The 16357-nt window shown below is 57.2% G+C and overlaps 6 protein-coding genes across 6 annotated transcripts; 4 read left to right on the plus strand and 2 right to left on the minus strand.

The window, feature by feature from the left end:
* Positions 1–42: 42 nt before the first annotated feature.
* Positions 43–1784, plus strand: B0H18DRAFT_1102801 (uncharacterized protein). Its single transcript, XM_048032564.1, has 3 exons — positions 43–143; positions 198–300; positions 371–1784. The coding sequence occupies exon 3, from the start codon at positions 475–477 to the stop codon at positions 1459–1461; it is 987 nt and encodes a 328-aa protein (XP_047896585.1). The 5' UTR covers positions 43–143; positions 198–300; positions 371–474; the 3' UTR covers positions 1462–1784.
* Positions 1785–2254: 470 nt separating this feature from the next.
* B0H18DRAFT_991288 (uncharacterized protein) lies at positions 2255–3583 on the minus strand. Its single transcript, XM_048045048.1, has 2 exons — positions 2407–3583; positions 2255–2338 (listed from the first exon to the last, which is right to left on the minus strand). Exon 1 carries the CDS (start codon positions 3221–3223, stop codon positions 2435–2437), a length of 789 nt encoding a protein of 262 aa, XP_047896586.1. The 5' UTR covers positions 3224–3583; the 3' UTR covers positions 2255–2338; positions 2407–2434.
* A 682-nt stretch (positions 3584–4265) lies between these two features.
* B0H18DRAFT_104889 (uncharacterized protein) lies at positions 4266–6185 on the minus strand. Its single transcript, XM_048030882.1, has one exon. The coding sequence runs from the start codon at positions 5986–5988 to the stop codon at positions 4684–4686; it is 1305 nt and encodes a 434-aa protein (XP_047896587.1). The 5' UTR covers positions 5989–6185; the 3' UTR covers positions 4266–4683.
* Positions 6183–7968, plus strand: B0H18DRAFT_104941 (uncharacterized protein). Its single transcript, XM_048030901.1, has one exon. It carries the CDS (start codon positions 6383–6385, stop codon positions 7616–7618), a length of 1236 nt encoding a protein of 411 aa, XP_047896588.1. The 5' UTR covers positions 6183–6382; the 3' UTR covers positions 7619–7968.
* A 1701-nt stretch (positions 7969–9669) lies between these two features.
* On the plus strand, positions 9670–11639 carry B0H18DRAFT_991311 (nucleosome assembly protein). Its single transcript, XM_048045049.1, has 5 exons — positions 9670–10112; positions 10167–10659; positions 10718–10890; positions 10958–11080; positions 11146–11639. Exons 1-5 carry the CDS (start codon positions 9768–9770, stop codon positions 11251–11253), a joined length of 1242 nt encoding a protein of 413 aa, XP_047896589.1. The 5' UTR covers positions 9670–9767; the 3' UTR covers positions 11254–11639.
* A 357-nt stretch (positions 11640–11996) lies between these two features.
* On the plus strand, positions 11997–15578 carry B0H18DRAFT_1209016 (uncharacterized protein; the record flags this gene model as incomplete). The annotated part of the gene is made up of 5 exons (XM_048036302.1): positions 11997–12359; positions 12436–12501; positions 12563–12745; positions 12800–13246; positions 13304–15578. Coding segments are annotated over exons 1-5 (3312 nt in total), but the record flags the coding sequence as incomplete, so codon positions are not given.
* Positions 15579–16357: the final 779 nt, after the last annotated feature.

The following is a 16357-nucleotide window of genomic DNA, read 5'->3' on the forward strand; positions in this document are numbered from 1 at the left end:
TCAGCATCTGCGCAAGTGCATCCAAAGCTCCTCCTGGCCTCTTCGTACTACGATCACAACCCACCTTGATACTTTTCAGCACTCTATTTCGGACGTAGCGCCGGACTTGGGCATATACGATAGCCCGTAGCTGCCCAGCAGCGGTGCGTTCGATCAAGACGTCCAATGCTCGATAACTAATGGCAACCCAAACACAGTTCACAGTCGAATCGTTGCCAATCACGTCGAAGCGACTGCACTGCTCTAGCCAGCCACTGTGGGCTCCTTTGGCATCCTTACATCCTCACTTCAGGACCATCGGTAAGTATGTCAGATCATCCAACTCTAATCGTTACATGGCTCATCTGAAATACAGCGTGGCACAAACTAGGCCTCCAGCTTTGATAAAGCCAGCCTCCAGCTACGCCGTAACTCAACGTCTGGACCCGACTCTTCCGTGTACAACCACTGCAATCAAGCTGTCGATCTCGAGTCATGCCCGGATCTTCGAATGACCTCGCTTCTCTGATTGAGGACGCCGATCACGACAAGCCCGCAGTCCTAGCACTCTCTGAGGAGGCACTCAATGAGGCATTTAGACCGGGATACAAACCCCTCTGTCATGTCGAAGTGTGCAAACTCGCCGACATCGCGCGTTCGGCACTGCGGCTACCCCCCTCCGTCCCCCCAACTGAGGTCCGTATCCTCAATGCTGGTTCCTTCGACAAGGTGTTCATCATCCGTTTCAACTCAATCGCTACAGTCGCACGGGTTCCATTTGACGTACCGGCTGCGAGGGACCCCATCCGACTCAGGTCGCAGATCGCGACGTTGGACTTCTTGAAGACTCACAAGCCGACTATACCACTACCCAGAGTGCTAACTGCTGTTGCCGATAGCGATGACCCGTTGCGCGCACCGTACGTCGTCTCGGAATTTTGCCGAGGAACGCCTCTCACGATTCAAGAGTGGTACGTGGATATGTCGGATGCGAGTCGCGACGCCGCGATTGAGCTCCTCGCTGACAACTGGGTCAAGATCGTGACGCCAATCTCGTTCCAGTCAATGGGAAGCATTGTCCGCGACCCTGCGCGACCGTCCGGCTTCCGGGTCATGCCCATGATCTCGCAGTTCCCGGGGCAGGCAACCCCGTTGCTCGATCCGTCTGTGGCAATGCTCGACGGACACAAGAGCCTCGGTGATTACTGGACCCTCACGATGGAAGGGCATCGCCGTCAGATAGTCGACTTCTGGCCCGACAACGACCACTCTGTCGTTGTTCTGGATCTCCGTTATGAGAAGTACACTCTAGGGCATCTTTGGCAGTGCTACGAGGCCATCCTGGAACTTGTGCACATCGCCGCGTCTCTAGATCCGCTGGCTGACGCGCCAGCAATGGCACTCATGCACGCAGATTATTTCTTCTGGAAGAACATACTCTTCTCTGCGGATCGTACACGCATAGAAGGCATCATCGATTAGGACGATGCTGTCGTCGTTCCCCGAGATCTTGTCGCCGTATACCCCTACGAGTTGACGGATCAGGCTGGCGTATGGCGCACTGATCCGCCAGACGTATTTGCTATCCCGCCGGGTACACTGTTCGAAGATGAGGGCCTGTGGGAAACCGCGGTCCAGGAAACACAGCAGAGGAGGACGTTCAGGGAAGTTGTGCGGGAGCAGGATCCTCAGCTGGCGGAGCTATACACAGATTGTCGGGCGAGGTTTAGGAGGCGAGTACATCTTCTGGTCAGTCAAAGATTGGGTGAGTGGCTGTACATCAAAGACTGGGTGTTGGGTGAGGGTCTGGAGGAGGCGCGTGCATTGCGTGATGACGAAAAGTGAGCACCGGCATACGGCTTCGCTCGTCAGAGAGGCATTGAATACGAGAACTATTCGCAAATAGCCAGGTCACCAAATCACCGCGCCTTTGAGGCGGTTAGGAAGAAGAGCTATGAGACTCTTCTTGTACGTGATGGTCTGATTACTACTACATTGTTCCCTTCGATGCGCGTATGGTCCGGAGTATATAGAGGTGCCTCTCCCCAAGTGTGGCATATTTGCCATAGCGGATTGAGTACGAGCCTGGACACCATGGCCCGCAAAGTCGTCGGCTTCGAATTTATCTTTCGGCGGCAGGCAGCCGTACCATCGTTGACGTTCTGCCCTGAAGCCTGGAGAGTTGTGCCACCGCCTATATACGTACCCTGCGGGAAGCGAACATTCAGTCAAGCAAACCATAGGCTGCCTTCAGCGTGGCAGTAATACAAGAATCCACCAGTATACTACATGGATACATAGTACTAGAACATCACACATGCTGTCGACAACTGAATATATTAGAGCTCGTGACCGTGGACTACCTCCAGCGCAGAGCGAAGATTCGTCAGAAACAAGTATGCTTTAGTGTGATTAAATGTGACGTACAATCTATCCTACTCCTCGTGGCCGGAGGTCAAACTCTGCACTCAGCCAATGCACGCGCCTCATCCAAACCCTCGCCCAAGATCCACTTTTCCTTCCACAACCAAGTGCTCCAGTCATATATGACCAGGTAATGAACCCGTCTCCTGAGCCTCGCACGACGATCGGTGTACAGTGCCGCAAGCTGTGGATCTTGGCTCTGTACCACCTCCCTGAACCTCCGTCGCTGCTGCGTCTCCTGGATCGCAGTGTTCCACAAACCCGTGTCTTCATACAGCGTACCGGGCGGGATAACAAAGACGTCGTCCGGGTCAGAGCGCCACTTAGCCTGGTGGGTCAACTCTTCGGGATAGACAGCTGCGAGGTCTCGTGGGACGACCACGGCGTCGTCCCAATCAACTATCCCTTCGATGCGCGTGCGGTCCGCCGAGAAGAGAACATTACGCCAGCAGGCGTAATCAGTGTGCATCAAAGCCACAATCGGCTCGCGCCCGTGCGGGGTCGACAGCGGATCCAGGGAGGCTGCGATGCTCGCGATCTCCTGCACGGCTCGAGCACATTGCCAGAGCTTACCCAGCGAGTGCGTGTTATGTATGCCATCCTGTACGATGACCGAGAGGTCATTGTTCGGATAGTGAGAAGTGATGCCGCGGAACTGCTTTTGAATTTTGGAGTTCCAAAAGTCCTCCAAATTCCCCGACCCAGTGCGCTGCTCGAACGATAGTTCGAGGACTTCAGTATAGCGGTCTGGGCATGGAGGAATCATAGGTATTATACGAAAGCCATGCCGAGAACCACCACTAGTGTCTGTGCGCCACATGCCATTGACGACGCCAGCCGGGTCATGGAGGATGCTTCCGATTGCGTTGAACGAAACCGGCGCCGTGATCTTGACCCAGAGGTCGGCAAGGAGATCGACGACGGCGTCACGATCTGCGCTCGACAGGTTGTCGCACCATTCAATATAGGTGATAGGAGTCCCCGTGAGGAATTGGGAAATGATATAAGGCGCGCCGGCAGGATTCGTGTTGCTGACGGCAGCAGCGAGGACCCTCGGTACTGGGATATGCGGCCTGTACAGCGCCAAGAAGTCCAGTGTGGCGACCTGAGTTTTCAGTCGAATGGGGTCACGCGATGCAGGCACGTTGAATGGGACTCGCGCGACGACGGCTGTCTGCCCCGGAAAACGGACGAGGAAGACTTTGTTGAAGTGCCCAGTGTCGTGTATACGCACTTCACTACAAGCGACGGTCGAGTGAAGCTGAAGGGCGTTGCGCACAGCATTTACGAGTTGGCTCGCGTCAATGTTGCAGAGGACCTTGTATTTCGGTGAGTAGACCTCGTTCAAGGCTTCCTCAGAGAGTGTCTGAGGGGTAGTGACTGGGAAGCAATGATCATGAGCAGTGTCACTGACCATCTATCATAGCGGGGATGTTTACCTGGTGGCTCGAGCATTCAGTCCTGAACGATGAAGTTAACTGTCAGTGTAGCGTGCAATGGGCGGGTACTTGCTTGAGGAGTGGAAAGAGCGGCCACCGGATGTATTATGACCGACGGTTGCGTGGCGCGGTGGGTTGTGTTCCGACTCAGGCCAGCCTACCACTTTGGTCCGACACACATACAACGGCTGTTTGAGATACCACCGATCCTTGAAAGTTGAGACAGTCACTGGCACGGGCCGGTGGACTTCAGTGCATGCTACGTGAAAATCCAGTGACCTGGAAAAAAGGCCATAATTGACTTACGCAGACCTGCCGAGACGATGTTTCCGATATTGAGTATACGTACTGAGTGCTACCTGCTGCACAGTACTTAAGTATGTCGAGGAACCTCGAGGAAGTGTTACACGGATTTCATTACCCGATTAAGCAAGTTTGCCGCGTCATCGGCACAGTGACTCGTGACTCGTAAGAGTCACATTGGCGTTACGCGTCACAGATCTAGATTCTGATTTACGCGTGCACATCGCGTGCACATCCCATCATCCACGGTGCCACAACCGTCACTCGCGGGCCCGTCACTCAAGTATCCACCAGCCAACTTACCTTAGCTACATCGCATACAACCCCTTTGTTCAGCCCCTCAAACAAGTGCCTATTCGTTATACGCTACAACTGATGAGTCTACCGCAACCGATCAGGACTAATGCAAACACCCGAGCCGACGGGTGGTAGGTAGTCTACCATTATTGTAGACGATCAACACTACTCATTGCATGATCATTGCTTCCCAGTCACTACCCCTCAGACACTCTCTGAGGAAGCCTTGAACGAGGCCTACTCACCGAAATACAAGGTCCTCTGCAACATTGACGCGAGCCAACTCGTAAATGCTGTGCGCAACGCCCTTCAGCTTCACTCGACCGTCGCTTGTAGTGAAGTGCGTATACACGACACTGGGCACTTCAACAAAGTCTTCCTCGTCCGTTTTCCGGGGCAGACAGCCGTCGTCGCGCGAGTCCCATTCAACGTGCCTGCATCGCGTGACCCCATTCGACTGAAAACTCAGGTCGCCACACTGGACTTCTTGGCGCTGTACAGGCCGCATATCCCAGTACCGAGGGTCCTCGCTGCTGCCGTCAGCAACACGAATCCTGCCGGCGCGCCTTATATCATTTCCCAATTCCTCACGGGGACTCCTATCACCTATATTGAATGGTGCGACAACCTGTCGAGCGCAGATCGTGACGCCGTCGTCGATCTCCTTGCCGACCTCTGGGTCAAGATCACGGCGCCGGTTTCGTTCAACGCAATCGGAAGCATCCTCCATGACCCATCCTGCGTCGTAGACGGCATGTGGCGGATGGACTCTAGTGGTTCTCGGCATGGCTTTCGTGTGATACCCACGATCCCTCAACTTCCGACCCGCCATACTGAGGTCCTCGAACCATCGTTCGAGCAGCGCACGGGCCCGGGGACCTTGGCGGACTTTTGGGCCTCCAAAATTGAAGAACACTTCCGCGACATCACTTCTCGGTATCCGCACGACGACCTTTCGCTCATTGTAAGAGACGGCCTTCACAACACGCACTCGCCGGGCAAGCTCTGGCAATGTGCTCGAGCCGTGCAGGAGATCGCCAACATTGCCGCCTCTCTGGACCCGCTGCTCAGTCCCCACGCAAACACGCCGGTCTTGGCTTTGATGCACACTGACTACGCTTGCTGGCGCAATGTTATCTTCTCGGCGGACCGCACGCGCATCGAGGGGATAGTCGATTGGGATGATGCTGTCGTCGTCCCACGAGACCTCGCGGCTGTGTATCCCGAGGAGTTGACCCACGAGGCTGCGTGGCGCCCTGACCCGGACGACGTGTTTGCTATCCCGCCCGGAACACTGTATGAAGACAGACTTATGTGGGAGACTGCAATCCAGGAGACGCAGCAGCGGCGGAGGTTCAGGGAGGTGGTACAGAGACAAGACCCAGAGCTTGCGGCGTTGTACACCGACCGTCGTGCGAGGCTCAGGAGACGGATTCATTACCTGGTCATACACGGCTGGTACACTTGGTTGTCGTATGACGACTGGATACTGGGTGAGGGATTGATGGAGGCGAATGCATTGGCTGAACGCAATGCTTGAATACATAGCGGGCCACGAGGGCTACGGATGATGCGCCACATGCCGTTAACTTCGACCTTCCCAGAACGAACTGCACAGCCTGCGCGCATCTGATCCACTGATATCTCGAATTGTGGGAAACAGACTTGGCCTTGGTCATATTTAAAGAAGCGCTGCTAGCCCTCGCTACGACTGTGATTTCCCAAGTACCTGATGACTGTGTCCTACAAACTTCGCAGCCGATTACCGTATGCCTGGATCATTTGGTGATTAGTTGAGTCCTCTTGTCACGTCGACAGATGCTTAAGTTACCCCACTACCAGTTTCTGTGCCATCTGTGCCATCTGAGGCGGTGCTCAACGAGTCCTACATCCCGGGATACGGCAAACTCTGCCATGTCGATGTCTCTGGCCTTGTCGAAATGACGCGCGCCGCTCTCCAGCTATACTCATCCACCGCACCCAGCGAGGTCCGTATCTTTAAAACTGGATCTTTCAACAAGGTGTTCTTCATACAATTCGGCACCATCGCTGTCGTCGCACGCGTCCCTTTCGACGTGCCGGCAGCACGCGATCCCATCCGTCTTGGATCGCAAATCGCGACGTTGGACTTCCTCAGGATTCACAAGCCGACTGTACCCATACCCAGAGTTCTCGCTGCTGCGCCCGACAACCAGAATCTGTCGCGCGCGCCGTTTATCATCTCCGAGTTCTGTAGAGGGACGCCTCTCACGATTCAAGAGTGGTACGACGACATGTCGAATGCGAGCCGGGACAGGGCCATCGACCTCCTCGCCGACGCGTGGGTGAAGATCACTGCGCCAGTCTCTCTCAATACGATTGGAAGCATCGTTCAGAATGCGTCGAACCTTCCGCATGGTATGCGGCCCAGCAGAGACGACGCGCAGTCGTCCGGATTCCGTGTCATACCCATGATTCCGCAATTCCCTGACGAATGGACTGGAGTGCTTGACCCGTCCACGGAGAGGCACTCTGGTCCTAGGAGCATTGCTGAACATTGGTCCCCCCTGCTGGAAGCGCAGCGCCACCAAATCGGCGTGACGTTCGCAGGCAAAGACCCATCTTTCGTTGTATGGGACGACCGAGTCACTAAGCACACATTGGAGAAGCTCTGGCAATGCTTTCAGGCCATGCAGGAACTCACATGCATCGCTGCATCCCTGGATCCACTGGCACGTACACCGGCGATGGCATTAATGCACTCTGACTACTCGTGTTGGAAGAACATACTCTTCTCAGCGGACCGTAGGAGCATAGAGGGCATCGTCGATTGGGACGATGCCGTTGTCCTTCCTCGCGATCTTACGGCCATATACCCCGACGAGATGACGGATCAGGCTGGCGAATGGCGGTCGGATCCGCCAGACGTATTTTCTATCCCACCGGGTACGCTATACGAAGACGAGGGTTCGTGGGAGACGGCGATTCAGGAAACACAGCAGAGGCGAACGTTCAGAGAGGCTGTGGGGAGGCGGGATCCTCAGCTGGAGGCGCTATACACGGATCGACGGGCGAAGCTCCGGAGAAGAGTGCATTATCTTGTTCGTTATGGGTGGTACACTTGGTTATCGAACGACCACTGGGTATTGAGCGAGGGTCTGGAGGAAGCGCGTACGCTAGCTAGAGGTAGAAAGTGAACATATCCCCTTAGCTTCACGAGCATGTGCATCTATGATAGACATCTCTGTTCTTACGCACACCCTATGAAGCTCGAGCTCTGGGCACTTACCTACCAAATACTGTTTCCAATCATAATTGCTGTCGTGCGATTCCAGACATATCGAGGACCACAAAGCCATATGCGCCGTAATGCAATGACTCTGCGATGCATTCGACATTGTGCATGATCATGAGTTCTTTGCCGACTTCGAGAATGTATTTATGGCCATCCCGTTCACGTTCGCAATTGCCGTCGCGTCCCTCCACGTTCGTGACAACCGAGGAGCTTGCCTGAGATGATCGAAGCTTGATACTGGGACGCAGTAACTTGGGTCGTGGTACTCACATTCTCATGCCCCACCATGATTGCGTCGAACGATAGGAGTGAATCAAGTCTATCAAATGAAACGCGGCAGAAGGTGAACAGGAAAGCTTACTGGTCATGCTCTTGTGTGATGCGCGGTTCTGGTCCGACGCGATGCTTCGACAATGTATTTGTGGTCTTTCCGTTCACATCCGCAGTTGCCGTCGCATCCTTCCAAGTTTCGCGACGACCGAGGAGCTTGACTGAGAGACCATCGATATCCGATGTCTACAAAAATACGCCAATTCAGTCCCTAGTACTCACATTCGTATGCCCCAACGTGCACTGCGTCGAACGATGAGAAGCTGTCAGGGAGTCAAGCAAATGGGACACTGTATCATGCATCATACCCCAGATTGCATCCGACAATGTCATACAAGCTCGCATTGAAGTCCTTCGCCGCTGCACGTTTAGAAGCAGCATGGACGTGGCTCAGAGCACGAGTGCATCCCAGGGCTGCACGAGTGAACGGAGCTGTCAGAAACGAAGCTGTCAGATGCGCAGGAAGACATGCAAACGACTTCTATCCCGATTGCGATGAGTGGCGTAGCAAGTCTGCGAAGGATGACGTAGCCAAGGCTCGGGAGAGGGATGTACTGTACCGCTCGGGATCGATGGGGTACTTAGCTGTCGTACAACCGCTGCGTTCTGAGTGACGGCCTGGGGACTGGCTAAAGATGGGAAGCAAACAGACTGGCTATGTAGGGCTCTTCTTACTTACCTGTGGCGTCTCCGAGACCTTGGGCTTTTCGACGCTCGACACTACGAATGTGTAGGTGTTTTTGCTCTGTCGAGATCATCGTGTAAGATCTAATGCGACATAATCGATGACCGAGTCATCTATACGCACGAACTCAATACGTGATACTTGCGTTCCCATGGATCGAGCGTGACGCGGGCGCGTGAAGAACGACTGCGCATGCATATTTCAGTCGAATGAATGAGACACGAAGCTACGAACCAGGTGGCACTGCCTTCGACTTCGTCGTGGTCCTTCGGCACCACACTTCGTCGATGGCAAGCGCGCGCGCCGGGGAGGGCGGATTTGGATCGTGCCTTGGTTGTGACGGAGTAGGGGGTGCGGCGACGATGATCCAGGAGTGATCAAAGCGTACACGCGCTGCGCTCCAGCGTTCTCTTGACAGTTTACGGAGGAATGTGGGAATGCTGCACACGACTATGGACTGGAGGTTGGCGTGCGAGAGAAGCAAGATACTAGAACCAACAAACCTGCTCGCTCGGAAGAGGGTTATTATGCGCGAATGAGTGAGGTCAGCGTTCTATGATTAGTTCATACTGAGCTAGCTCGATGAATGAATATTGAGGACGCCGGCAACCGCAAGAGACGCGTCGACCACTGAGAATGGGCGGAGGTAGCCGTGGAATCAAAACTCAAGGCGTCCGCGCACTCGGGGCACTGGATTGCGCGCATGTCCGGGGCCACACAGGCAATAATGCCATGATGAACAAGCCGACAAAACTCGCGGAAAAGGCGAGAAGAGGTCGCGCTCTCGTACGTGTATTGTTGCGGCTGAGTAGGACTGTTGTGCGCTGCCTGGCGAGGGGACGGGGACAGGAGAGGGGCGCGCAAGGGGAGCCCTTGGCCCAGTGGACTGAGCCTCGAACGCGTCGCGGAGGTAAACACCATGCTTTATAGCATTTCAAACTCCGCAGTGGTGGCTTTTTTCGGTGCCGTCTTTATCCAAGTCCGGCCCTCCTGGACACTCCTGCCTCCCCGCTACTCCTCTCTCCCCGCACCAGCCATGTCGTCCAACATCAACATCAGCCAGGTCGACCCCACGGCGCCGACACCGCAAAACACGCCCCTCAGCCACGCCCCCATCGCGCAGGGTCTCTCGCGGCCGACCGTCCCAGACATCAGCGAGGACAATGAGCCAGAGGAGGAGGAGGAGGAGTCGGGCATCCAGCAGGCCATGCAGGGCCTCGTCAGCGCGAAGCTCGCCACCCTCATCGGCAAGAGCTCCGGCTACGTCGAGAGCCTCCCAGAGAACGTCCGGAAGAGCGTTGAGGCGCTCAAGGGCGTCCAGGTGAGGCAGGTCGAGCTGCAGAACCAGTACAAGCGCGAATGTCTCGAGCTCGAGAAAAAGGTGCGCGAAAATCAGCCGAGCCTATTCCGATAGGGGTCGCTGACAGGCGGGCAGTACCACGAGCTGCAAAAACCGCTGTTCGAGCGTCGCTTCAAGATCCTCACTGGGGCCGAGGAGGCGACCATGGCAGAGGTCGAGGCCGGCGAGAAGGAGTGGGCCAAGGAGGACGAGGAGTATCGACCTCTCGGCACAGAGGCGACCTACCCGTCCGTCGCCATCCCCGAGTTCTGGCTCACCGCGCTGCGCAACCATGTTGGCCTGTCGGAGATCATCACAGATCGCGACGGCGACGCCCTCAAGCACCTCGTCGACATTCGTCTCGAGTACCTCCCCACCACGGACACCAAGCCCGGCTTCAAGCTCATCTTCGTCTTCACCCCGAACGAATTCTTCGAGAACTCGGTGCTCGAGAAGACGTATATGTACCAGGAGGAGGTTGGCTACACGGGCGATTTCATGTACGATCATGCGATTGGCACGGAGATCAAGTGGAAGGAGGACAAGGACCTCACGAAGGAGTTTGAGATCAAGAAGCAGAGGAACAAAAGTGCGTAGCAGGCCACCTCGCGCCGGCTCATGCGTATATGCTGACGATCACCGATCAGACACGAACCGGACGCGTTTAGTGCGGAAGGCAAAGCCAACGGACTCGTTTTTCAACTTCTTCGCGCCCCCGCAGCCACCGAGCGATGACGACGACGTTGATGGGGAAGAGCTCGAGGAGCTCGAGGAAAAATTGGAGATGGACTACCAGATCGGCGAGGATATCAAGGAGAAGGTTAGTTTGCGTTCGATCGCTCTTGGCCCGCTCATATCAAGGTCGCTAATCGCCTCGATTGCTCTAGATCATTCCCCGTGCGATTGACTACTTCACCGGCCGCGCGCTTGAGTTTGAGGACTTCGAGGACGACGATGACTTTGAGGATATCGATGATGAGGATGACGACGAGGACCACTTCGAGGATGAGGTACGCTATTCTCTGCCCACCACCGCCGGGAAAGTCGCCAGACTGATTCGAAGGACTGAACGCAGGACTCGGAGTCGGACGATGCGTCGCCCGCACAACGGCGGCGCATGCCCGCGAAGGGCGGCGCGGGCGCGAACCAGAACGTGAATCCGGAGGAGTGTAAGCAGCAGTGATCGCGCGTGTCCTTCGCTGCTTGCCCGTGGAGTGTAGCATGGTGGAGTCTGGCTGTGTCCCCCTCGTCATTGTCGGTTGGAAGGTCCTGGTATGCAATCTGGTAGGTCATCAATCGTGTTGTTGTTCAATCATACGTACGTACGCCCGGGAAAACGTAATGTTGTCATGCTTGTATTCATTATTCACGCTCTCCCCATCCCACCCCGTGCTCTCGTACTGTCTGCGTCTTGTGCCTTGATATCTCTCGACGAAAACAAATGATGTTCAGGTGCCTCGTGTGTCTTCTCATTCTCATGGTCGTGGATCTGCCCGGCGGAGAGAAGGATGGCGGGAACGATTTTGACAACCTCAGCTGCGGATCGAGTGTTTCGGGGGTGAAGCGAGCAGATTCAGAAGTTAGAGGTCTCCGCGTCTGAATTTGATTGAAGGATCAAACGTTCAGGACCCTGAGGCCGGGGACACGGGGACTTGAATAATTAATGGAAAACACGCCGGAGTGGACATGTATGAGTGGTTGTGGACAAGTGTGCTACACCGTCGACATGTATGCTGCCCTGTGGTGACTTCAATCAGACTTCAACGCTTCACAGCAATGCAGAGCTGTGGAGAAAAGAAAGGGCGCGTTGCCATCGGGGGCAGCCGAGGTGTGACTGGACGCGTGGGTCACGTCACGCGTTGATACCGCAATCGCCGCGGCCGCGGGACGCGCCTCGACTCGAAGCAGCCTCCCGTAGGCGCTTGTCCCCTTCCGTCCATATTCGACATGGCCTACTCCTCCCTTGCAAACTGGGACGGCAGCCAGGCCTCCTCCTCCCAACACCCATCTCCGTCCAGACATCCGCCCACCGAGACACAGCACCTCTCACCCTCGAGACCTCCAGCACAAAGCGGTGCCGGTGCCGCGAACTCGAACGCAATTTCTGCGGAGCCGTTGCGGCCTGACAATCGTACCGGTCTGCCTGCGTCGTCCGACATGCCACCGCCGCCTGTAGCGCAGAAGAGCCGTCGCCCACCCGACTCTACCAGCTCGGAGAGCGCCGTCAACAACATGCTCTTTCTACCAGAGTCGGATTCGGAACCGGAGCCAGTCCAGGCGGGTCCTGCGGTGCGTGCTGGGATGCTTCTTCCGTTCCACGGTGCCCGTGGCAGCTGACTCGTCCTTGCGTCTCTTTTGCTATCAGCCTCTGCAGGAGGTGGATGTGCGAGTGGCTGCGGCCAAGGAGGCGGAGCACTCTGTGCGGGCGACGGTGGGTGGCTTCCTTTGTCCTGCGCCCGGCGGGATTCTCATCTGTCCGCCCGCGGTCGTAGATGAATCCAAAACCGCCGACTCCGCCTGCGTCGCAGTCTCCCGACTTGTTGCCTGATATCCAAGTCCCTCCCGAGTCCATTACGTTCACGTTTCTTCCTCAGGGCCCGCTTCTCGTCGAAGCTGGGCACATGCAGCTATCCTTTCAAGATGATTGGCCTGCCGAAGCTGCTGGTACGGCATCGGTGCGTATGCCTGTGCGTAATTTGCATCTGATAGCTTATGCACTGCGACCTCAGCGAGACACCGCATCGTCAAAGGCGACCGCATCGACATTGCCGCCTACCCCACCGTTGACAGGCTCTCTTGACGCCTCCTCTGACGCGCTTCTAGAACCCATGGAGAGCGCTGCTGCCACGCGTGCCTCAAGCACAACCCAAGGTCTTGAAAGTGTTCCTCCACAAGGTACGGACGTCGAGATGATTGATCTCACCGTCGATGCGCCAGAGGAGCAGCATCATGACATGCGTTCGGACTCCGGTTCGAGCAGATCGCGTCGTCGAGCCATCCCGCGGTCAACTGCGGCGGAGATGCTCACCGTACTCGCTACGCCGCAGGCGGCATCGTCCTCTAACACTTTTCCTCCGCGGCTAGGAGAACCGGGACCATCATCATTCTCGAGCTTCAAGCAGCTGGCGTCCAGGGGCAGCAGCACCAGCAGCCACGGCATCAAGCGGACGTTCTTCGTACGTGGCCTGGACGCTCTGGCTATGTGCGTATGCTGACGTGTCCGTTCCCCGTAGGAGTCACCCACCCCTGGTCCTTCAGATCGTGACTCGATGGGCCCCCCGCCTAGGAAACAACAGAAGAACATGCATACATACGTGGCTGCGGCGGGGCCGTCCACGTCGTGCCGCTCTGTCTCACCTCCACCCATCTCGTCTCACCCACCAGATCGTCTGCACCATGGCCGGACGGCGATTCGGCAAGAGTGTTTCGTCCTGGTACCTCGTCTACCGCCGGACGTCAAGCTCGATGACTATGTGCCAATGGACGTGTACCTAGATCAGCCGCCCAAGCGCAAGGCCAAACAGCGGGCAGAACAGAAGCTCAAGGATGTCGCGGCTTTTCATGCTGGCGAGTTCGTCGCGGATCCACCTTCCCCTGAGCCACAGAAGCGGGAGCGGGCGAAAAAGAAAGCCAAGGCAGTGTCTGCTCCTCGGGCCAGCGAGGTCCGTGCGACCCAGCCTCCACCGACGCCAGTGAAGCAGGCAGAACCGAAGCTCCAGGAAGTGGCTGCTCCTCGGGCCAGCGAGTCCCACGCGACCCAGCCTCCGCCGACACCAAGAAAGCGGGAAGAACCGAAGCCCATGGAACTGGCTGCTCCTCAGGGTTCCGAGTGGCGCGCGGTGTCGATGTCGCAACCGCGCGAACCACCGAGACCCGCCAGATCCCCATCGCTCCCCGCCACCCCGCCGCCTCCCGAACCCGAATTCTATCCCGAGTTCGCACCGCTGGACGCGAACACCACCATCGTGCCCGCAGACGGCTTCGCCCCGCTGGAGATCGCGGACATCAGCGTCGAGGACCCCCCGTTGATCACGCCTCTGCTGCTCTGCACCGCGCTCCGGCACGTTTGTCCTGAGCGGGACACTGAGTGGTGGCGTGAAAGGGGAAAGGAGGAGGAGGAGAACATCAGGCGGTGGAGGGAGCAGGTGGAGAGGGAGAAGCGGCGATTGATGGGTCCGTTTGCGCCTGGTCCTTCTCAGGCACCGTCTGCGTCTGCGAAGGGTAAAGGGAAGGGGAAGGGGAAAACGCAAGTGGAGAAGGGAAAGCAGGAGCTGATGGGTGCGTCAGCGCCTGGTCCCTCCAACGCGCCGTCTGTGTCTGCCAAGGCGAAGGCGAAGGCGAAGGGAAAGGCGAGGGCGAAAGTGAAGGCAGAGTCTTCGACGTCTAGCGCTTCGCCGGCGCGCAAGAAACGCGAGGCGCATGTCCGGGGTCGGTCTACGGTGAATGCGGAGGCAAGCTCGAGTAGGGATATTGCTCCTCCTCCTCCTCCTCCTCCTCCTCCTCCTCCTCCTCCTCCTCCTCCTCCTCCTCCACCACCACCACCACCACCGCCTCCGCCGTTCTACGCGCCGATGTATGACTTGCAGCAGATGCAAGCGCCGTATGAGCCACCGGCCCCACCCCCGCCTCCGCCCTTGCCGGTCCAGGCGGCAGCCCCGGTGCTTCACGGTAGTCTCTCTGACCCGCTTTTTCTGAGCACGTCGGCGTCCATGCATGTGCAGATCCAGCCCCGCCAGTCGATCGTGTCGCCGGTACATTTGCCGACCACCCAGCGGGAGCAAGTGATGGCGCAAGAGATGTTCCGGATCTCGTTTGAGGAACCTGCGCAGGGAAGCAGGGGGATGGAATCGTCTTTCGGGGAGCCGCAGTCTGAGGATGCGGCCATGGCCATGGGTTTTCGAGAACCTGAGCATGAGGACGGGATGACTGATGTGGATTTTAGAGGGCCTGAGCAAGCGAACGTGGCCATGCCCTTCGGAGGAGAACCTGAGCCAGGGGGTGCGGCGATCGATATGGCTCTCGGGGAGCAGGGAGGTGCGGCGATGGACACGTCGTTCGGAGAGCACGGGAATGGGACCATCGACCCGACGCTGCTGGGCGGCCCTCCTCCCCTGCCGGAGCGTCCTCCGTCGCCATACGAGCGTCACCTTTCTCCGCCTGAGCGCCCGCCGTCTACACTCGAGCGTACGCTGTCTCCGATGTCGGAGCCGGCCCGTGCGAGCGCGAGCGGACCAAGCAGCGACGAGCAGACAGTTGCCGTTCCTGAGGATCACTCAGACTACGATGAGAAGACCGGCGGGAAGGGTAAAGGCAAGACTGAAGGGAAGGAGAATAGGAAGAGCAAGGGGAGGGGGAAGGGAAAAGGGAAGGGCAAAGCGAATGCGGCGGAGGCCGATGCTGTCCAGCGGGATGTGACGTTCTGTCATCACTGCCGGCGGAGCACTTTACATGCGAAGATGCGCTGCACGCTGCTCAAGCCAGACGGGGACCCATGCGGGAAGCGGTTCTGTATAAATTGTATTGCGAAGAGGTCAGTGCAATCCTTTCTCCGCTGAACCCGACGTCGTGCCGACTCTGCTTGTTCGTTCGGGCGACGCGTTTGCGAATCGCGACAGCTATCCGGAGATCGAATTCGTTGAGTTTGCGACGAACTTTCCGTGCCCGTATTGTGCGCAGACGTGCATGTGTTCAAAGTGCTGCCCCAAGCGTGGCGAGACGTATGTGCCCATGCCGCGCTATCAGGTCAACTACCAGACCCTGGAGCCGATTCCGAGAAGCAACAAGCCGAAGGCAGCGCCCAAGTCCAGACGACAGTCACGACGTGCGTTACTATTGTTCCATCGGCGAGTTTCTGTGCTGATAGTCTATGCCCCCGTCAGTGCCATCTACGCCGCCGCGCAGTCGCGCCGCAAGTCTCCCTCGCCACAGCCCCTCACAGAGAACCGCGCAGACGAACTGAAGAGCGGGTCATACTGGGGACGCGTCTATGGCGTTGACGGCGCGCCGATTGGCGGTGCGTACATTAATGAAGATAGGCAAGCCGTCGTTTTAAAGAAGAGGCGGGTCTTTGTTGGGAAGCCTGATCCCAGCTGGGGCGCCCGTGCCGCGGACGTGGACCTCGAGCCAGGTTACGTCCCTGTCCCGCGTGGGGTCTGTGCTTATGTCGGGGAACGGAGGTTGCTGATTCCAGAGTGGGCCTCTGAGTCCGACTCGGAGGACGAGAAGTTCGATAGCGATCCCTTCGCTGGCCCCTTGTCGCCGCTGCCGGATGACGAAGATGAGGATGT

The sequence above is a fragment of the Fomitopsis serialis genome (genome assembly GCF_022376445.1).
Source record: "Fomitopsis serialis strain Sig1Antser10 chromosome Unknown B0H18scaffold_14, whole genome shotgun sequence".
NCBI lineage: Eukaryota > Fungi > Basidiomycota > Agaricomycetes > Polyporales > Fomitopsidaceae > Fomitopsis > Fomitopsis serialis.

Coding starts and splice junctions, on each gene's coding strand:
- B0H18DRAFT_104941 (XM_048030901.1), top strand. CDS start 6,383: ATGACGCGCGCCGCTCTCCAGCTATACTCATCCACCGCACCCAGCGAG.
- B0H18DRAFT_1102801 (XM_048032564.1), top strand. CDS start 475: ATGCCCGGATCTTCGAATGACCTCGCTTCTCTGATTGAGGACGCCGAT.
- B0H18DRAFT_991311 (XM_048045049.1), top strand. CDS start 9,768: ATGTCGTCCAACATCAACATCAGCCAGGTCGACCCCACGGCGCCGACA. Junction 10,113..10,166: donor GTCTCGAGCTCGAGAAAAAG/GTGCGCGAAAAT, acceptor ACAGGCGGGCAG/TACCACGAGCTGCAAAAACC. Junction 10,891..10,957: donor GCGAGGATATCAAGGAGAAG/GTTAGTTTGCGT, acceptor CGATTGCTCTAG/ATCATTCCCCGTGCGATTGA.
- B0H18DRAFT_104889 (XM_048030882.1), bottom strand. CDS start 5,988: ATGTATTCAAGCATTGCGTTCAGCCAATGCATTCGCCTCCATCAATCC.
- B0H18DRAFT_991288 (XM_048045048.1), bottom strand. CDS start 3,223: ATGTGGCGCACAGACACTAGTGGTGGTTCTCGGCATGGCTTTCGTATA.